This window comes from Phaenicophaeus curvirostris, chromosome 14 (assembly GCF_032191515.1).
Source record: "Phaenicophaeus curvirostris isolate KB17595 chromosome 14, BPBGC_Pcur_1.0, whole genome shotgun sequence".
NCBI classification, from domain to species: domain Eukaryota; kingdom Metazoa; phylum Chordata; class Aves; order Cuculiformes; family Cuculidae; genus Phaenicophaeus; species Phaenicophaeus curvirostris.
The window spans coordinates 6,153,435-6,175,403 of NC_091405.1; the positions used below are offsets into that span (position 1 = coordinate 6,153,435).

General features: G+C 44.1%; 2 protein-coding genes across 3 annotated transcripts in view; one reads left to right on the top strand and one right to left on the bottom strand.

Annotated features, from left to right (window-relative positions):
* Nucleotides 1-21,969, top strand: part of AMFR (autocrine motility factor receptor) — a 414,702-nt gene that overhangs the window by 261,657 nt on the left and 131,076 nt on the right. The window lies entirely within an intron of this gene.
* Nucleotides 1-21,969, bottom strand: part of NUP93 (nucleoporin 93) — a 74,692-nt gene that overhangs the window by 28,195 nt on the left and 24,528 nt on the right. The window contains exons 1-3 of one of the 2 annotated variants that reach the window (XM_069868681.1): nucleotides 14,887-15,033; nucleotides 2,806-2,868; nucleotides 378-506 (exon numbers count right to left, since the gene is read on the bottom strand). In XM_069868681.1, coding sequence (XP_069724782.1) covers nucleotides 378-497 — 120 coding nt within the window. In that variant the 5' untranslated portion in view covers nucleotides 498-506; nucleotides 2,806-2,868; nucleotides 14,887-15,033. Of the gene's footprint in view, nucleotides 1-377; nucleotides 507-2,805; nucleotides 2,869-14,886; nucleotides 15,034-21,969 lie in introns of those variants that run through there. The other variant, XM_069868680.1, reaches the window with a different exon arrangement.

A 21,969-nucleotide genomic window follows, 5' to 3' on the forward strand; every position in this document is an offset into this window, starting at 1 on the left:
TCTCATTAGCATTGCAATGGTTTCCTGCAGGTGAAGCTCCCACCAATGTGTTTCCTGTCCCTTGGGTGTACTGATCTAATAACCATTAGCGTGACCTTAAATTTCCAGCTTGCACATACATTGCTTAAAACACAGCTTCAGCAGTATGAGTTCTGCTGCCTGTAGTCATCAGCCCATAAAAGCAGCCATAGAAGGTCTGGTACTTTGCTAGACAATGCGTTCTGCTAGTCACAGTCGCTCGGGAATTATAGATTTGCTATTTCTGGTTTGCACACAGTTGTAGCTAAAGAATCCAGAGGTGGTTCCGGCAGTGCCAGAGTGCCAGCTGTCCACATGCCGTGTGTGACTACACATGGTGTTTAGAAAGACAGCATTACCTCATTTTCCTGGGTGAAATCAAGAGCATCTTCCCCTGATGCAAGCAGAGTATGAAGAATCCTTTGTTTCGCTTGTTCCCATTCAACCAGCATTGATTCTCGGTGATACTCCTCAGCCATAGCAAAAGTCTGTTGGTGAAGAAGAACAAGAGCTAAGAAACATACAGAAACACCAATCAGCCTCGCTCTGCTATTAACAGACCAGCTCAAAAACGAAACAGAAACCAGCAACTAGATCGGATCAGCCAGGTCAGCCCTCAGGAGCTGAGGATGCACTGCATATCACCGTAACAGGCTTCCTGGTTAGGTACAAGGGGATTCAGAAAGTCAGTGTATGTGGAATTCAAACAGTTCTCATATACACAGCTGGTAAAACAAGGAATACGTGTCTCCACAGTAAAGCAATACACACAGAATTTAGTAGGCTGGAAATGGATGAACAAAAACTGTGGATCAATGCTGGCCTGGGTAGCGTGTCCATGCTGCTAAATTAGAGAAAGAAATCCATCCATTTCCAGCCTAATAGCAACGAGCTTTTCACCTCCGTGGAGGCTGCAAAGGTTTGACTTGCTGCATTCTTAACAGAGACGTGTGCTTATGGCCCATATTTCCCTTTCAGGTCATTGCCTGTATGTCTCTCATTTAAAAGAGAAATAGGACACAATAAAAATAGACATATTAAGGGAAATTAACCAGAGCCAAGAAGTCTCTCTCATCGGGTATGTAACTCAAGAAAGCAGGTAGGAAAATCATATCCCAAGAAGAAACATCCTTTTAAAGTGGCTGATGTGCTACACTGTCTTCAGATCCAATTCAGGGACTCATGGAAGGAAACAGCTTTTTTTTTTTTTTTCCTTATTTTGGCAACAGCACTAGGATAGAGAAGATGCTTCACTACCTTCCCTGTTGTTGTTTTGGGGTGATGCTAACCAGCAGCCTAGGGTATCGCAGGGCAGGAAATAAGAATACCTCCGCTAATTCCAAACAGAGAATAAGCTATATTGGATCTTCCACTTTTCTCCTTCCTAGCCTTCTGCTTTTCACACACTCAGTGCTGCGGCGTACGGAACTAAATGTCTTGGTTGGCTGACTAAGTTTTTCATCTCATTACAGCCCACCGTTAGCATATTGTCAATTAAGGGGCAAAACACTCCCTGGTATAAATGAATTGATAAGAGGCAGTGACATTTGGCAAACATTTAATTATGGTGCATGCATGCAAGTAGAGCATAAAATTTGTGTTTCTTTGTTTTATGATGTAAAATCATTTTACATGTCGTAGTAGAATATTGGTCATCCTCACCTTCACCTTCGTCTCAACCAAATTTTAAATATGCTTCAATAATTACTGTATAGCTCTATGGAATTAAAATAATTTAATAATATTTAGCTACTATTTCTTATCATTTGAAAGAAACACAGGCTCAGTTCTAAACCTCGTGCCCCAAGCGTACACGAAGGGAAACAATTGTAGCCTAAGCACCGGGCAGTATGCAACGACATTTCCAAGCCATGGTTTTAAGACAAACAAACAACAGGAAGTGTTTTTCCACACCGCATAATTCGATTGTGGAAATCATCGCCCCAGAACACAACAGATACCAAAAGAATAAATGGATTCAGAAACAGGATCAGATTAATGCCACGTTGGAAAACAATTTCCAGCTCAGAAGTCTTCAGAATAACTCCTTGCTTGGAAGTGAAGAGACAGGAGATGCATGTGGGAAGGCTAACTCTCTTTTTCTTACAGACCGCCTAAGTACTGGTTCCTTTCAAGAGAAGAAAATGGGATTCAGCAAACCCTGAGCATAAGTGATAACTCCTACTTTCTTATTGTAGCATTTTCTTTTGTATTGCTTCAAAAAGCCTTTTTTTCCCCTATACAAGACTTCTGATGGATACCATGTTGCAGTACGGTGTTCTGGCTCTTCTACAGACACAAGAATTAAATACTGCAGGACTTCTGCGGCATGTATGTATGTGGTTCCATTCAACAACCCCTGCCACCTAGAGAAACAACTGCAATAAATACACTGAGCGTCGCTGCTGTAACAGCAAGCCACTGCACAAGGCATTTCCCAGAAGAGATAAAAATGAATGAACCCCATATCCCAGGTATTTTCATCTCTAGAAAAGGCAGCACCCATGCAGAGAGAGTTGGAGGGAGTGTGGTGTGCCTTAAGCTGTTGTTCAAACAGAGTTAACATTGCGAACTTCTTGAGTCTGCAAAATAGTGCAGTTGAAACACTACTGACAAGTATTTTTTCTGGGAATTCTATTTCCTTATGTCTGATTTTCCAATATTCTCAATACATTCTTCTTATCAATTCCCACTAGTTTAAAAAAATATCTGATTTACTAATTCCTTAAGGACTCCCTCTCTTTTTTTTTTTAAAAGGAAAAAAAATGCTGTTTGCTTCCAACTCACCCTCTTCCTGGACTCTTCAATGGCTGACAGCAATGCATTATCTTTTTCATTCTTCAGGAATCCCTGCAAAAAAGGAGAAATGGAGCTTGAGTCAAGAAATGGCGTTGCACTAACATCAGACAGATACTGCAGCACTCGGCTCTTTCAGCTCTCGCTCGGAGCTCTCTCCTCAGTCCACACCTGAGAAGTTTAAAGGTCACTTTACTTCACTAGAGGTACAGTAAGATGCCCACACTGAGCAATGTGGAAATGAAAATGCATTAATCCCTGTTTTAATATGCATTAAATGCTAGCAAAGTGTCCTGCTTCTATTCTTTTTTATCTCTGCATTCCAGCAACTGCTTCCTCTTGCTCTTCATCTGAGGAAGCTAGGATGAAAGCTGGTAGGAGCGATAAGCCAAGATAAGATTGTTGGGCTGAAGTATGTTGAAAAAAAATAAAATAAAAAAGGTTTTTGACTTGGCAGCTTCAGGCAGGACTGGAGCTCTCAGAGGCCCGATACGAACTGGGAAAAAGAGCCTTAAAAACAGTCACATAGAAATAAATAAACCACTAGAAAGCATACAGGAAAATTATCCCACAGAGCCCTTTTCCCTGCATAGCTGGTAAAAAAATAATACATAAAAACTGTATTTTTAATTTTCAGTACATCAGTAAATCTCAAAAAGGTCAGGTGTACATGAACAGACTGAGATGAACTCTTAGCTCCTCATCCCAAAGGTTACGTTTGTGACCCATGTTAGAAAACATACGATATTTGGAATTTTAATCAAATAGCCATGGGGGAAACAGAAGTAACACAGAGACAACACGCAGAAAACACTTCTTACACCCTAACTTGGATAACTTCATTTTGCATTTACATTGGTACATCCCCAACTCAACAAGCCAAGTCGATTTGTACTCACAGACTTCAATTTAACCATTATTTAAATCATAAAAAAGGAGAAGCAGCCTTCATCTCCCTCTGAAGTCATCAACTATAACATTATCAACTCCATTAACTGCTAATATCTTCAGAGTCTTGTACACACGCTCCACAACTCTAAAATCAAGAGCAAATACAGGGAGTGAAAATTCAACATACCGTGCTTTATACTTTTACAATGAGGATACACAATTCCTGTGGTGTCTGACCAAACTTGTTAGGAAGCAGGCAGCTTTTGCACCCTTTGTTTCCCACATCTTTCCACAAATAAATGGTTCTGCCTTCCTGCTACCCAGCATCGGTACATAAAATACAGGGCGCAGCATCCTTGTCTTCTGACATGTGTAGAACAAGCATTTTGGGGTACACGACAGCCTGTGATCCCCTGCATGCAGGCACACAGCGCAGTCCCCTCAGAAACAGCCCCTGAATTACATATGGAAGGGAGCAACCACTTCTACACAGCCTATTCCTCATTTCATCGCCTGCCACGTCCCACTTTATTTTTAGACAATGCCCACAGAGAAGGCACAGTTACAATCTGAGAAAGGGAAGCTAAATCCAGATCCTCGCACACGTCTAGGGGCCAATTATTATAGCAGCTGGCACCGAGGCAAGCGCTGCCGCAGTCACCTAAGCGGGCCAAGACCCAATCTCGGCTCTGTGCAGGATGGGTGGGGAAGGATGGAGACAGGGCTTTGTAAGGTTTGTCTGTGTCTGCATGGGTGGAAGGACTTTTGGGGGGCAACCAGCGTGGAGGTTTTTTTATTTCCCCACCTCCAACCTAAATTGGAGAAAACTTATCTGGAATTACAACAGGAGAAGCGCTCACAGCACAGAGCAATTTAAGAGCAGAAGATGCAGCCATACTTGTGACGGTAAGGATCTGACGCTGCAGACAACACTCTGCATTTGCTGTATCCTAATAATGCTGTTAATTTTATAGGCTTTTTTAGCCCATCATCTCCAAGACACAGAGCTACAGCTACCTGGGTGCTGAGCACGCTGAGCCAGGCTCCACAGCTTGCAGAGGCCCTGGGTCCCTGCTTGTGCTGTGAGCACTGGGCTCCTGAAAGCCCCAAGAGATACAGGTCCTACCTGGGTCATCTCCTGTCTCCTTGGAGGGGTGTTTGCCCTGAGCTGAGCAGGTACCTGCCTAGGAAGGTAATCAGCAGAGTAATACAAGGTTGTGCAAACTCCCCTTGAAGTCAGTAAATCGAGGCTGAGTGCCTTCCTTAATGAAACCTCCCAGAGAGTTCTCTGGGTCTGTTTAAGGGATTACATTGCACTGAATGCCAATTAGGGAATGATAATTGTCTTTTTCAATCTCAAAACCTACTCCTTTAGCAAATTAAAAATTCTCACTCATTACAAATAATATCTGGAATGCCTCACTGAGGAGAGGCACATATTTAAAAGGTTACCCTATGCCTTGTGCTAAACATTCTGACTGTAGCATGACAATTGTGGCTTCAGTTAATTACAAGCTAACTGTTAAACCTCAGAAGAGGGAATTCCAGTAGCTGATGCTGGGGCTCCTGCTAATACCTGTGAGACTGCTTCCTAGGCCAAAAGCTCTTGCAGTTGCCACTAGGACAGTTTGGAAGCCTAACTGTCACACAGTAGGAAAGAGGAGTGTCTGGCTGCTCTAACAGGCTTTATTCCCTGAGTTTATTCCATTGCCACCTAGTGGTGTGTTACACTTGGTCACTGGCCATTCAGATTTCACACATGTAGATAAACGCACACAAATGTCCATCTGCTGTAAGGAAAAGCAGAGCTCCCTGGAACAAGAGAGGGCAGAAACGCAGAGAGATGTGCTTTATGCTAGAGAATTTTGGCCTCAAAAATCCCAGCCCATGTGACAGCTTTAAGGGTTCATGTATTTCTTGAGCCTGGGTGTGGAGCAGCACTGGCTATGCTCACCGAGTCACACCTGCCCTAAAAGCCTCCTGCAGTCCCAGAGGTACGGTTTGACTTTGCCATGAACGCTTGCCGATGGTAACAAGGATACGGAGGTGTGGCGTTCAGCACGCATAGGGACCAAGGGAGAACATGACCCATATCGCACGAGCTGCCCTCTCAGGGGAGATGATACCGATTGCATGAGACTTCGCTTCGTATTCGCCATTCAAAGAGAGGAGCAAGGGGAGAAGAGATATTGCTAGGAGACAAAGGGCTATTTCACAGCGGCAGATGGCAAAGATAGGAGTAGCCAACACGAGCATCGCTCAGAGATAAAAATCCTCACCTTGCGGCTCTCCATGCACAAGCTCTGCCATTGCAGGGATCCCAGCGTAGCCCAAATTTTGCTTGAAATGACAATTTATCTCATTTCCCTGAGGCAAGTTTACACAAAAAGCTCAGAGAGCCCTAATGTCGCATCATGCTGCCCTGCTGTAGTGAGTGGCATTTAATTTTCCTCTCTGTTACTGTGGGACTCCCATATAATCTTTCTGCGCCTGTTTTGGAAGGGAAGCAGCACATCTCCTCTCCATCACAGGTTCTCTGCAACGCTCACTGCTGAATGTTTCCTACACCCAATTTGTGCAATATTGGATGAGATAGTTTCTGCAAGCATGGACATAGAAAAACACCCACTCTCCCACCTTCAGGTTTTTATTTTCCAGCTAGCCTTGTCTATTCTTGCAAATTTGGTGGCACTGAGCATCTTTCTCCAGCATACTCCAGTTTCCTTTTGGAAGAGGAAAGATATACCTTTTGGATTCCAGTCTGATCTTCTCACATTCTCCTCCCTCTGCTCAAATCCACCCCTGCTCTGCAGTGCTTGAGGATGGTTTGTAGGAGTGTCCCCACCAGAAGAAGGAAAGGGCCCTTGCAATGCTGTGCTATTTCCCTGTCCTTGCTGTACTCCTTGCTCCACTGTCATTTATTATCTTGGGCAACCACCGCCTGACACAGGCTGATGTGACAGGAAGCAGCACCTGCCTTGCTCCAGCCTGAATTCCAGCAAGACAGTGGTCCAGTAACTAATTTATTACCAGTATGAAAGAGCTTGCATGCATGGATAGTCTCTTTTTGACAGGAGATTGAAAGTCTCTCCCACTCACGGCAGTAAATGAGGTTGGTAAACTCCTCTGGCTGATAGAAGTCTCTTAATTACTACCATCAGCCAGGCCATACTTTTGAAACTTGGTCTTAGTATTCAAGCTGTCAAGAGAAGGTGAGGGCTGCCAAATAGTTTAGGGAGGCCTTGGATGTTGACAGCAATGCTTACTTCTTCACTGGCAGGGGAAGAAGGGAGAAAAAGAAATGAACAATCTGGGGCCATTTCAAGTCAATTGCTCTTTGATTAAAATATTTCCAGGTGCTCGATTTCCAGGAGATCCAGAGAAGCCTGGAAAGGACAAGCAGGGATGATAATGATAAGGTTAACGAGAATCGCTATTCAGCAATGTTTTCTTAACAGTAGCTCCAGATTAAGCATCTGATTTTACTATCTCTACTAACAAATTTAAGAAACAATTTGCTAAATACAACCCTACTGCCAACGTGCACACGTCTGAGCACGCTCCCAGGCTTTCTCCTTAGAGGACTTCAGGGGCAAAACTGGTACGGGATCAAAGCAGACTGAGGGCCCAAGTGCAGAGATCCTCAAAGAGGACCCAAGGGTGACTTACCAGTCAGCATCACTTCAAAGCTGCCTGAGAGACAAGGAACAAGCCACTGCACATGGACGCAATGGTCCACTGAAAAGGAAGGTCTGAGGAGGTTTGTCCCGCAGCTGTAGACCGTGTTCCGTTCAAGGATTTAGCAGTACAAAACATTCCCAGCCTAGGACAGCCGGGCTTGTCAAACTGTAATATGCATTTCTCAAAGTCTTTGCCACTGTTTTTAGAACTGGAAATCATGCAGCATTCTTCTAAAAAATGAATGCACTGTTGACTAAAAAGGAGAAAAAGCGGAAAAAAAGCAGAAAGGTTTGAAGTTTGCTAAGACCCAAGAACAGGTTGTTGTACCAGAGGCTTTCAAAGGAACAGCCATGATGAAGCTTAAGATGGAAAACCAAGCAGACTAATAGCTATAAAACAAAATTGTGCTAATATGGCCAAACACCAGGCTTGGGGAAGGTTTCCTGCCTCACTGCCTGTCTTCAGAGGGGTCTCAAACCATGTCCCCCAAGCACTGTAACTGTGCTCCATGCTTATAGCCAGTACTCACCTTCCATCAATTTGAATGCCAAGGTAGAAGCTCTTCCCCACTGTGCAAGCAGATAGTATTTCAATGGCAGTAAGTCATTAAAATATACAAACCTCGGCCTAATCCCTGCTCTACTGCATGAGTAGCAACGATTTTAAAGATTGTCCCCTTAGTTAAAGCAGCTTTCTGCTTCAGCGAAATCAGATTTTGCAGAGCTGCAGTACGGCTGTTTATCATGATGGAAGAGCAGCGACATGGACCCCACTCTGGCAGCAGCACCGTTTGATCACACCGTGCTAGAGCCCGTGTGTGCTGGCAACACGCACAACCCCTTCCGCACCCTCAGCGGGCAGCAGTAGGCATTGCAGAAGGAAGAAGGGGTGCTGCCCTTTGCCTGCAAGCCCTCAACAGATTGCACACAGGGTAGAAGATGCACAGCAGCAACCTTCACTGGAGAGAAGTTCTGGGGCAGGACCAGGGCTTCCCTGCCCCGCTGTCGTCATGCCATTGGTGTAACACTCAGTTTTAATCGCAGCTTTTAACCCATGGGGCAGAGTGAGCCTTAGGCAAAGATCTACAGAGTGCCCTCTGTCACAGATTAATGCTGGCAATTCAAAACTTCAGTACTTTTTTTTTTTTTTGTATTTTGCTGTTTTAGGCTGTTTGACCTGTGAAACTCTGGCACTTTTCACAACAATCCTCAGACCATATCCAGGAACACTGGATTTTGCTGCGCAGGGTAAGTATCAATACTCCTTCTAGCTGTGAGAGGAAAAAGTCAAACTGCTGAAAGCAGCGTTCCTCAGGAAATCCCAGATCAGCTCCTACCAGAAGCAGGGGCAGATGGTGTGTGCGCTCTGATCCTTGCTGGGACCATTGGATCTGGCAAGTGAAGATTGGAAATGTGCTCCTCACACATACAGGCTTCGAGGGAAGGAATACAAATACCCCGTAGCTTCTGGTTCGACCAATAGACCATCCATTAAGCATGGAAAGTTATTATCAATCCATAAGTTAAAATCAAACCAACACTGTGAGGTACCATCATATCCCACACCCAGCCGCAGTTCTCCAAAACACATTTGTGGCATGCGGCCATCAAGGTGGGTGTAAGGTGTTTGTAGCAGATAAAAGCAACATTTGCTACACAGGGAGCAGAGCTTTATCACACTGGAAACATCTAGAACAATACCACTGCTCAATGTCCTGCGGCAATATCGTGCCAGGCGCTCACACAGCAGCCCCAAAATTGAGAACTCTGCTACCCAGCACTGCTTGTTCTGCGTATAAGCGGATATCATCGCTGCCAGCATGAAACATGACTCTGCTCAATTTTAGTTTCTTCTAATTTGAAGTAGGATGCTCACTGAGTTCAGGCTTTCATGCACTATGACTGTCAATATTTCTGTACTTGCAGGTGGGTTAACCCCCAACGTAACATGGAAATTTAATGCAGCGTTCCACGCACTTTACGATTTCACAAAACACCTCAGGAGATATTTGCAAGACTTAACAAACCCAAGAGCGATGACTGAATTGAACAAAGTAGGACACTTGGTTCTAAACCCACCAAAATAGATCAGCATTGCAATATACGTAATTTACACACTACTAATACAGAGTAGCTAATCATTAGAATATTAGTAATTACCCATACTATTTGTTGTGTATTGCCCCTGCGGAGTGAAAACAAAATAACTTCAATTACACAATGTAGTGTCTCATTCTCAGGCTCTAAAAAATCTTTGCCATGTCATGCTGGGCTGTACAGCAGATGGGAATGCTGTAAGAAGTGGGTTTAGTAGGATTTTAACAAAATCAGACAGTTTAATGACATAAAACTAAGAAAACACCTTTTGCACTTAGAACTTTACAGTGAAGTTGCTCAGAATTAGGTTCTCTTCCACACACAATTATCAGCCTCCACTGCAGAGATCATTTTTGACAGTAATTGTTAATGCAACACAAAACCAGTGTAAGCCACAGTGCTACCTTTTCTAGAGATCCTCTCTCCCTCCCTAGGCATACACTCATTTTTAATCCCTGCGATGCAACTGGGAGCTGGTCAACAAGAATCCCAGGTCCTACCATGCTACAAAGCGCCAAGTAAATCTGTGCGATAACAGAACAGAAAGTCTGGAATAACTGTAACCCGCTTAGAGGTCACAAAAAGAACACAAGGAAGGAAAACAATGGGAAAAAAATACCTGATCTAGAGAAGAAGGTGGACAAACTCTTGCCAGCCGGTTACAGCAGCAGGTAATGTTACTCAAGAGCCACCAGAAGAAGCTTGTTCAGCTGGCTAGCACTGGCACCTACACCTGAGAGCATTTCCAACAGCATTTCTGTTCATCTTAATAAAGAAACCACAGTGTCCAAAGGCACTTAAATGCAACATCACCTCATTTGGAATACAGCTTCTCCAGCGAGGGAAGCTCTCCACACAGACTAGGCCAGCAGGATCAGCAGCAGGACCCACAGGAACCCCATCTCCTTTGGCACTGGCATTTCACCAGCAGCAGCACAGAGCAGATGAACCACACAATCTGAAATCTGAGCTCACTGGTCAAGTTTCCAAATACAAGGCTATCTGTTTTTCTCAAGATTTTTAAATGCGGAGGGATGACCTTTGTGTGGGGCTTTGCTCAGCACCATGGTGACTAGCTTCGGTCTCTCCCTTCTGCTATAAACGTCCTTGCATTAGCATCCCAGTTAAAAAATACAACCCTAGAAAAATCGAAAACACATGAAGAGATTCAGAATCGAAGCAAATTAAGAGCTATGCCTCTTTTTTGAAGTTTAGTTTAAATAAATTGAAATTCGAGGCAATTCCAATGGTCTTGAGATCCACAAAGGAGCCCTATATTAAAAATATTGATAGCGTGCAAACAAAGCTAATTTCTGATCATCCTCTGGAATAGGCTATTATATCCGCCCCATTGGCATCCCGCTTTTTAAGGGAATATTAAGAATATAGATTTAAATGATTTTAAATCTTCATTGTATAGTCATAACAAAGCCTGTAACGGAACACTTCTTGCCGCAAACATCCTCACACCAGGCAAGGTACCCTCAGACCGAGCCATCGAAACTAATTTCACTGATGACGCCATTTTCTTATTTCTTTCGCTGCCATTTTAGCCTCCTGGTTACTCCGCATTTTCTTGAGAAGTAGCTGTGCGTTCTACCCCCTCTAAGAAGAAATCATGCTTAGATAATGCAGTGACAAATAAAAAACCTGTACAATGAATTTCTGCCTGTGTCAGGTCCTTGCCCGGCAGGGCCGGAGTGCGGTTGCCATCGCAGACCACACCTCGATTTACCGTACCGGGAGCTGGCGAGGACTCTCTCGAGATGGTGTGAGCTGAGAAACCAGGCACTGGAAATCTGTCAGCAAAAAATTGATAAAGCCGAGGAAGGAGGAGTGTCCAGCCCTGTTAGAGGAGACAGGCTTCTCTCCGAATGCCACAGAAACACTAGCTAACAAGGGAGTAGTCTGAAAAGAAAAGGAAGAGGCACACAGGAGGCACAGTGACGAGCTCACAGTGTCTGTCTGGACTAACTGTACATTTACATCAACGCACAGGCAGATATAACAACCCACTGAACCTAGCAGCAGAAAATGTATTTCTCAGGACCACATTCGAAAGCCAAGCTGCCATCCCTACCAGTCGATGGAGTATTTCCCACCCTGAAACACCACATTTCTAGTGGAACACCAGCAAAAGGGACAGAATATTGAACAAATCTGCTAGTCATCAACACCCAATCTCCTCTAACCCACTTCTGCAAATATTAGTGCAATGCCTCAGCCTCCCCGCAGCCGGTAAGAGCTTTGTCCCTCTGTCTGCCAGGTTGGGAGCACGTAACCTTCCTGTTGGTGAGAAACTGGGGTGTTCCCAGTCTTTTTTGAAAAGACGACACGTTATATTGGTATTTGCATATCCCTTCCTTCCCAATTTCATATGTATAAAAGGAGCTAATGCCTTCAGCTGTATGTAAAAAATAATACTAATGAAAAATAGGTTCTCTACCTCTTCTGGGTGCTGAGCCTGACACTCTCCCTGTTCTCATGCTGACTCAAGCTGAAGGATTTCAGCTGCCGTGTTCCCATCCCACAGCAGAAAGCCCAAGTGCTGCCTTCCTGAATGCTCCTGGGGAGCACCAGTTATCTTTCTGCTTTGGTAAAAAAAAAAAAAAAAAGCCAAGGAAAAAAATCTTCCAGCATCGATCGATATTTCAGACACAAAGTGATGCATGCAGCAAACGCTCGCTGCCTCAAAGGGACAATGCCTGGTTCAGAGACATCAGAATGCTGTCAGCACTGTACATGCCATAACCAAGTCAAACCAGGATGCAAATCCTAAGCTGCGGCACGGGTGGTTTTCCTCAGCCTGCACCTCCACCACGGGGTTTCCCCTAAGGTTCCTAACGCACTCTGGAGCCTCCCAGAAAAACCCACAAAGAGAAAGAAAACCTTTCCGAAGTTAAATCTACTTTATTTCACTGGTAACGGCTGGCTAACGCTGCAAAGAGCCACGATTATATGCATTTCGGTGTGAAGAACAGAAGTGATTTTGTCTTTTTTTTTAAATACACACTGGAATTTCAAGAACATGAGCAAATTTAAAGTTCAGCCCTCTTATCTTAAAAAAAAAACATGAGATGATATGGCAAAATCACTCACCCAGGCCAGAAAAACAATCCTAAATCTGCTAGCTCATTCTTCCTAAGTATCTATAAATAAATCATAGCTACTTTGTTCACCTAAGAGGTATTTTCAACATGGCAGCGTGTCCCTTGGAATAAATAGAAATATAAATATTTCACTGACAGTGAAAGCAAGCAATTTGGAGGAGTTCCTATGTGTCACAGTATCTTTAAATCCTCAATTTAAACATGCCATGGTCTTTAGAAATGGTATTTCCTTACTACATTGCTGATACATTTCACAAAGTTAATTATTTAAATTACCTATGAATTATTAATTACAGATCATTAAAATAAAACCGAGAAATCTGGAATATGCCCGTTACGATTATTGAATTTGTATTTTAAAGATGTTACAAAGATTGAAGAGAAAAGCACGTATTAAAATTCCCTGCTGCAAAAAACCCGATAGAATAAACATCCTTTCTCAGCTTAGTCCTCCCTATGTGTAAGAAACCCGAGGTTTAAACTTTCCTGATTCGGGGTGTGAGAGCAGAGTGCTGACGATACACTGGAGACAAAAGGTTTCCATTTTTCTCCTCCGGCTGCGCTCCACCCTTGCTAAGGAACTCTCAGGCAGTGCGTGCCTTTATGTGCACCTTGCATTAACACGGCACGCAAGCCTTTGGACTTGAACGTAAATGAAATGCCAACTCCAGATGCTGCCAACAGATATCACGGCAAACCCTGCTGTAATGGACCTGCGGCTAATTAATAATTACAGCGGCTCAGTCATTTTTCCATACATTAATTTATGGAGCTCGGTTGAACTGTGTCTCCCACCCACTTCAGACAAAGGAAAATAATTTGCCACACTGTACCAACTGGCAGGAGAACAGAGCCGTCTCCTTACGGGGTCAGTGGAGATGGCTTCCTCCATCTTTTTACACATGCAAACCACACATTACATTGTCTCTTACTTGACTGAGCAGCTCTGTGGCCAGACCCCCCCTTAGCACAGGCAGCCTTCTTTAAAAGGGAGAACTTTTTGGCTGTGCTCTGCTGCTATTCCCGCCCCTCCTGAGCAACTCAGACATTTCCAGGTGACAATAGGAAGAGTGTGGAAGATAGTATACAGGCACCTTAATATTTGGGGAGGGAGCCCCGAAGGAGGCAAACCATTCTCTGCTGCAAGAGCCCAGGCGCTGGCCCGTTTCATTAACCTGCTTTTCTCCATATGGAGAAACAGAAAGGAGAAAAAAGCCACCCACACTACTTCTGTCCCCACACCAAGGGCAGGCAGAGCTTCCAGCCTGCAGGCAGCCTCCAAGTCCCTGGATCCGTGAGAGCATTAAACCAGCTGCCACCCACAGCCACCACATTTCTATACATGTTAATTCCCTGACTGCTTCCCTTGGCTGTGATATTACTGGCTTAACTCCTTTCCTAACATACCCTGCTCACTTCAAAGAGGTGGGGTCTAGGCTGCAAACTCCACTTGACCAAGCACATACACTTCTCCACCTCTTCAGAAACCAACAAAACGAGCAAATCTTCAAGTGCCTTTCTTTACTTTGGGAAAGTAGGCACATTTCCTGTCTTATTTTCATTTTCACCCCACAACTGAAATCCTTACTTCAGAACAAAATTAAAGAAAGTTTAGTGTGTCTTCTAAATAAATCACAAGTCCATCTGTAGAGCAGAGGGCACCAACACCTTTGCACCACAATGAAAACAGAAAAAAAAATATCACATCAGCAAGTAGCATCTTTATTTAAAATACGTCTGTAGGCACCCCACAACCTAGGGAAGCGAAAACAGGAATAAAAGCATTCAGAAAGTTACACTGCTCTATTTCTGCTTAAATGAAAAGCCAAGACAGCAATGTCAAGAGTGTCTTTACCGCGGAAACCCAAAGCAGAGCCCAGGCTGCCCCACCCAGCAGCTGCTCCAGCTAAGAACACCCGAAGGTAATGGCACAGACCTACAGGTTTCTTCTGTCGGCAAAGGACCCCTTCTCCAAAACTACCCACCTCTTCACTACTCACCGATCAATTTAAACAACCTGCAGCAAAACCACAAAGAAAAACTGCCGTAGGATGCACCTGAAGGAAAGCTTTCTCTTATCAAAGCAAGATTTTAACCTTCATTTATAAATTTCTAAGCAGATACATTCCTACCTGTAGATCTCGGCACTGAGGAGTTACAAACCTGGTAATGCTGATTCTAACTCCCACACTGCAGGTGCCTGGTATTTTAGGCTTACACAGCCGTATCTTTCTGTATTAACGGTCAAGTTTTCTCATCTTTAACAACAAAAAATAAAAAGATATAAATCAAACCTGCAAGTCCTGAAATGGCTGAGACAGTCAAGAGTCCAGCAAGACAATCAGAAAGCAGCTGCTTTCCACGCCTGAACACCACTGCCTGTAAAGCAGCTATATATATATATTTTTTTTCCAGTGGTGCTTTATTCAAATTGTAGGGAAAGCATCAGTCTGAACCCAGTAACTGATGGGAGTAACAGTTTATAGGTTACAGAAGGATATTTTATTGTTAACGGACCATACCATGTCAGAATCCGAAGGGGGTGAGGCGGCAGCCAGGCAGGAGGAGAGAGATGCTCCTGATTTTTTTTTTTTTTCCCCCAAGCCACTGCAATTACTCTGATGTGAATTTTTGATGACTTCCGACATATTGCATGGTTAATAATCGTTTCAGCTGTCATGTTTGGTTAATGTGGAAAATGCATTTGCTGCATTGTGATGCAGCGCTCCAGCCACAGCTTGTAACACCAGTTGTGAAGCTATTCCCTTAACTGCGCTGCATGAATTTGCACATACCATGAGGCTGAAATAAACGGCACTTTGATTTTTATACAGCAACAGAAAGCTTCTGCCATTTTAGACCTGCAGAGCTGCTGAAACAACTTGCACAGGCAGATAATTTTACTGCATATTAATTGGTGTCAATGTTCTTTCAAGGAAAGCTTTGATTCTCCATTGTTTTGCTGGGCTTGGTTATTTAGCAGTTAAAAGACTTACATACTATTTACATTAAACATTGCCCTTTGTTGTAGCTTTGAACAAGTTATTTAATTGTAAGCACAGATACCTCAACGAAACCATCAGCCCCATTACCGATACAGCCTCACTACTTCTTCCTCCATTTGATACTTGCAAACATGTCATATATAACATCGTCTTACAAGATGATTGCTTGTGAAGAGTGAAAATCTGCTGCTTGCAAATAAAAAGGGTTTTATTTGCAAAGTGCCACTTCTTCACCTACACCTTAAACATCAAACACCAAGTATAAGGTTACATAAAACACCAACGTGTGCCTTTCGTTGTCACCAATAGAAATACAATGCTGCGAGCAATCGTGCAATTACAAGAGGGGATGTAAAACAGCAGAGATGAAGCCATGCTAAGAGCCAGTCACCCAATGATTAAAGTCAGGCCAGTGTATTCCAGCAGTCAGGTGATGGTGCCATCATTACAGTGCAGAAACCACAGAAAAATCGAGAAACGGACCACCCCCATCCTAAAGAAAAAAAATTAGAAGCACCAAAGAAATAAAGAATGCGTTTGCTAATACGCAAAGCGTACAGCCATGAAGAAGTGTTCCACACAATGCGAGCATAACGCTTTCAGGCAGTTACTTCTTCAGGTCCCAGGTGCACATTTAACCCACGGTGCCAGCACAGCTCCTGTCTGTCCACAAACTGCTGGTGACACTCCCAAATCCAAAGTTGTTTCTTTTTAAATCCCAGCCCTGCTGCAATAGTACTGCATTTCACTGTCTGATAATTCACCGAATGCACGCCTTGTCTATACAAACATACATACACACAAAAATTCAGACTTGGGATGTCTACATTTAATTTAATGAAGTACAGAAAGCTATCAGGAGAGCGTTTTACTGTGCATTAACATTGACATATCTGCAGAATCACCACCACCACCACTAATACAATATTTCCACTTCTATTTTAATTAAAGCCACACGGCAGAAGTATCAGTTGGACACAAATACCAGTAAAAATGGTGCAAGATGCTTTATAGAGAGGAAAAAAAAAAAAAAAGAGTCTCTGAATTAACATGGTACTCCCTGCTTTGGGAACAATTCCCGTTAATGGCGTTAGGTCTGTAGAGGATGCTCTGTGACTCAGGCACATTGGACACTTGCACAATCCAGAGCTTCACAAATGGCAGAGTGGTCTCTTAATACAGTGTATTTTGGCTTCAAAAGTAGCAAACTCAATTTTAAGGCAAAATTTCCTCAAAAAAATCCACTGCAAGGAGCAAATCCTCCCTGCTTGTGACCAAATAGACACTGTACTGAATACCTGAACCCTCGTCCCAGGAGTCTCATGAGTAGAAAGGACAGGACCAAAGCCACTGACACTCAGAGGAAAACTGTAGTCGGTTGCATTGCAGGGAAAACCACTGATCACAGCCAGCTACACCCAAGAGCGCAAGCAAAGCCCCTTTCAGGAGAGGGAGGGTATGCATTTGCAGGAATAATTAAACTCTGGCACTGCTCCTGCATTTCTGAGCATCCGTGCCTGGCAGTGTCCCTGCAGCCGTGCCTGCCTAGTGACTTGCCGCTCACCTCACACACGCTGCTCTGTTTTCAGATGGCTTCTTCCCCTACTTGCCTCTGGTTTGCATAACCTACTAGTGGTGCAGAGACAGAAGCACAGAGGATACACAGAGCTTTTGCTTTCTAGCCAGGTCTTAAAACAGGTAAAAGTACCTGGACAGACAGTCAACACTTTGGGACAGACTGTAGCCCCATCAAGGATTTGAGGAGCATAGTGATCTATCTGGAGCTGCTAGCCACAACTTTAAAGATGCTGATTTTATCAACAGGCATTTGCTGTTATTTTTTTGGCCGCATAACATTACTGCAGAAGCTACTCCCAACTACGCATTACAGATCAGCACAGTTTATATATATATATAATTCTTTTTGTTTAAATATTGCATTGCCAGCTCACAATGTTACAGGGAAAGCTTTCCCAGTATGGTTCAGCACAGAACTGTCTCCCCTTACCTATAGATTTCTTAAAGCAACAGCTTTGAGGGATATGAACAGAAACTACTCATCCCAAATGGCTCTTAGTGTAAATAATGATGAGTGGTAACCCAACTAAGATGTCGGAACTACTATATGTTTCACCAGCAATCAGTCTGGTGGAGTGTGCAGACAGCTCACGCATCAATCATTTCTGCACTCAAATGTGACTGTGGGAGGAGAAGGGAGAAAACTACTGCTTGTGGTTGCTGGGCCACAGTGAAAGAAACAGCAAAAGTTTTCCTTCTGAGTAGAAAGCGTCATAACCCTAAGAGAATGACGGTGTCAGAATATGAATAACCTCCTTTGCATCAGGATAGCTCCCTTTATCCCAGGTTGTCCACAGTGACCTTCTTCCCTCTCTCGAGTGAAGGAGATTCCTTCACCATTGCTACAAAAATCAAAGATGTTATCATCCCTACATTAAATTCAAGAAAACCTAAAAAAACATGCCAGTCTACAATCACTATAATTTCTCCTCCCCTTCTTTCCTAGTCTTGCACTGGGCAGGGGCAAGGGGAAGAATGTGAAACGCATGCCTGGGTCTGCTCCTGTATCAGCTCCTTTTTGCAGCCCTACAGCTGTGCTGCCTGCCATCACCAGTGAGCATTACCCAGCAGAAGTAAGAGACATCGCTGGCAGAGAGTTAAAACAGCGATAGCTAGCTCCTTCCCCAAACTCCTTTCTTCTCTGCTTAATCCAGCACTGTAGCAGGAGCTAATACTGCACTGTCATACTGGGTCTGGAGAGTGCCTCAAAGCATTAGCTCCTTCCTCTCTGCAAGGCTGGCAGGGCGATTATTCAGCATTAATGACACGCTAGGTCTCCTCAAAAGGAGGGTTGTCATACCCAGCACGCTGCCTGCTTCCAGCTCTGCACACTCATCCTCTCCCTTCACAGCAACGTAGAAGAGCTGGAGGGGGTTCAGGAGTCTAATTCAAGCAGATTAGGGTGCAGAGGACAAAGAAGAAAATTCAGGCTAACACTCACATCAATGCAGCTGCAGTCACAAGCAAACAGTGCAGAGCAAAAAGTCAGATGGACTGAGTATTTTATGATGCTACTGGCCGATGTGGCAGGGGGTTTGGGCTTTGTGGCAAAGGGCCAACTTCCATGGACTAAGAGAATACAAGTTACCAGGAGCCTGGTACCATAAGCACAGAAAAACCTTCTCTTGCAGGGGAAAAACCACCAACTCGCTCAGACTGGGAGTCCTGGCTTGTTACAGAGCTCAATGAGACCCGAGTTTCAACACAGCTTTCCAGAGCTAAATTTGCACCAAACCAGAGGTAGGATGTAAACACAAAGTGAGAAACAGCCCTGACTGAGGACCAGTGCTTTTTGTGACCAAGTGAGGGAAAGAGGGGGGGAGAGAAAAACACAAATCCTGTAAAATGAGAAGGGCGATGGTCCCAAGCAGGGGAGAAGCAGGGGTGGGAAGCCCAGCCAAGCAGAGAGGATTAGCACCAACACTGGCAGCGCTGTTCCTGCCATCCACGCCCCAATTAGCGGTGTCATTTGTCGGGATGAATGGAGAACTTGCACTCAATTCTGCAATTTGACAGAGTGTCACTGAACTACCTCACGTCCATATTTATCCAAGAGGCGAGAGCAGGAACCAATTTTTAATTAGAGGCTTTTTAACAAAGAACCGAGGGTATTACCCATGCTCTCACCATCAAGCAATAATTGAGATGTAATCATTTAAACAAAGCGCAACAAGTGTCCATTTACCCAAAGCCGTTGTTAAATATCTACTAGATTATTTACAAAATGATAATGTGCCATGAATATGCAAACCACTTTCCATCTTTAGCATCCAAGAAATAAGCACCTTTCAAACAAAATACAACAAAAAACCCCACAACTTGAAGCCTGACAACTATTTTGAAGCAGAATTTGAGGAGTGTTTTAAACATGCCAATGTTAATTTAAAAGGAGAAGGGGAGAGAAGTGATGGCTCTGCTTTTGGGCCATTAAACTCTGCCTGGAAAGCCCTCTTTTGTACAGCACTAGTGTGTGCTGTGAGTCTGTAATTATGCAGAGAATGTGTTAATTTTTAATTCAGAATGCTAACTCCATTTTTCATAGGGAAGCCCCAAAGACTGGTCCCTCTTGCAGATGACCGCAGGCACTGACAACCAAATTCAGCTCTTGGTGGTACACACGTGCCCTCCCTGGGAGGCTAGGCACGGCACACTGGAAAGCAGTAAACTCAGCTCTGCAGTAAAACAGCTCTTCTACAAAACTGTCGCCCCAGCGTCGTGGCAGCAAAACCCTCCCAGCCCCATAGCCTGTGAGGTGAGAACTGCACAGTCACTGATATTCACACCTTCGCTTCAGCATTCTTCTGCCTACCTACTGAATTCCTTAACGCAATTCCACAAGAAGCTGAATTCCCACATCCTTCATATTCCCATACACAAGGAAGTGGAGGACGAAGAAGTTAACTCAGAGCTGCCTAGAGGCCCACACCAAGTTAATGACTGTCAAACACTAAGCCCATCTTTCAACTCTTCTGACTCCGACTGATGCCTGCAATCCACAGAGGGGCCTGACTTAAGAGCTCACTTTGACATAGTCCGGCAATGAATTATTAACTCGGGTGGAAGCCGCAAAGCACCAGCTAGCAGCAATCACGATCCTTCTACGATGATTAACCAGAATGCAATTATCAGTGCTCCTGCTTCTCACAAAATGTCTCCGAATTCTCCATCACACAAAGCCCAAAAGGCACCACGCAGGCACACACACTCACGCATATGAAAGCAGAAACAAGTCTGAGCTGTTACCTCTGATTCTTCGGGGTTATATTATCAATTGTGAATAGTCTGAGAAAAGAAAACGCTGCCTTCCCCCCCTGCACTACAGCAATTACACGTGGACTTTCATCGCTGGAAGAAGAGCAACATATGCAGAATCAAGCCCATATTCCTAATTCCCACAGTTCTTCAATCTATGCAGCCACAAAAACCTGCCAGCAGTTTCAGAACCATCTTTTCCCAGGTACATCATGTAGCGAAAGCTGTTTCCAGACCAGGGCCCAAATGGGTGCACGTACCTAAGAAGCTGTGCCTGCCAGCCTGCTCACCAGCAATGGACAGATGAATTCAGATGCACTCAGCTCGTGCTACGAGGAGTGCTGCCCAAAAGCATGTCCCCAGCCTCCTGTGACAGGCAGGCATTAAAAGTGAAGAGGCAGGGTGAAGACAGCACTTTAAGGTTTTTGCTAGCAAAGAAGCTAAATTTGTGCTTTTCCTCTAACTACAGCTACCAGCTCTGAATAAAGTGGCACTGGAACTACTGGCCTGCATTGGAAGACACCCACAAGCACGATGGTTAAAATCAGCCACAGGAGTGCATGCCTGCTTTGTCAACACACCCTTTTATTTTTCATAGTGAACATACAACTGAAATCACTATTGGCATCTTGGCAGACTTAATTAGAAGTCAGGCCCACTCCAGCAGGTCTTTGTACTGTGCTCATTACATTAATATCCAAGTGCCTTCCAGCCCTGCGTTAAGTGACATGACTAACATCCGTCACACTTTGTTCTCTTCTCCCTTTCCTGGGGGAGTGGAAACAGCGCTCAAGGGGATCACGGAACAGCCAACAACTGGGAAGGGAGGTTCCTCCAGCCCTGGCTCAGCCTCCTTACACAGACCACATGATGGCCATGCCTGCTTGGTTAATGATTTAATATTATCATCCTCACCATAACAATTAAGAAGATGTGCATATTAAAAGATGGGTTAGCACCAAGTCTCCTCCCTGTAATACTTCTATGCAGGATTGACAGAATCAGAAGACAAACAAAAATCTGTCCTTTGCAGACCAAATAAAGCCATTTGGAGGGCTTTATCACTTCATTTCTCCATCTGACCCCTCTTGCCTTGCCATCTCACATTAGACAATACCGAGGATACAACTTCCAGCAGAGGAAACATTAGTGCCCATCTCTCAAGTTTGATTGAAAAGGAAGATGAAGGCATGAACAGCCTGTCCCGTCATTCAATCCCTTCCAAAACACACATCTTAAAACTACAGAGGTTTCACCTGGAGCATCAAAACTACAATACCGATGACACGTGATTTTTCCTTTTGGGCTGACGTGCCTTTCCCCCTTCCCAGTGATCTTCCACCTGTATATATCCATCTTTTTTATGCTGAAAAGTATTTTCTTGCTTCTGAGTTATCATCCAGTAACTCTGCAAAGAGAGCGGCGAGCAGTGAGATGGCTACTAAGAACAGAAGAGCTAAAATGAAAAGAACTGGAAGGGATCAAATCCTAGAACTCATTCAAGACAATGAAGGATTGACAATGTTAGACATCTTAAGGTCA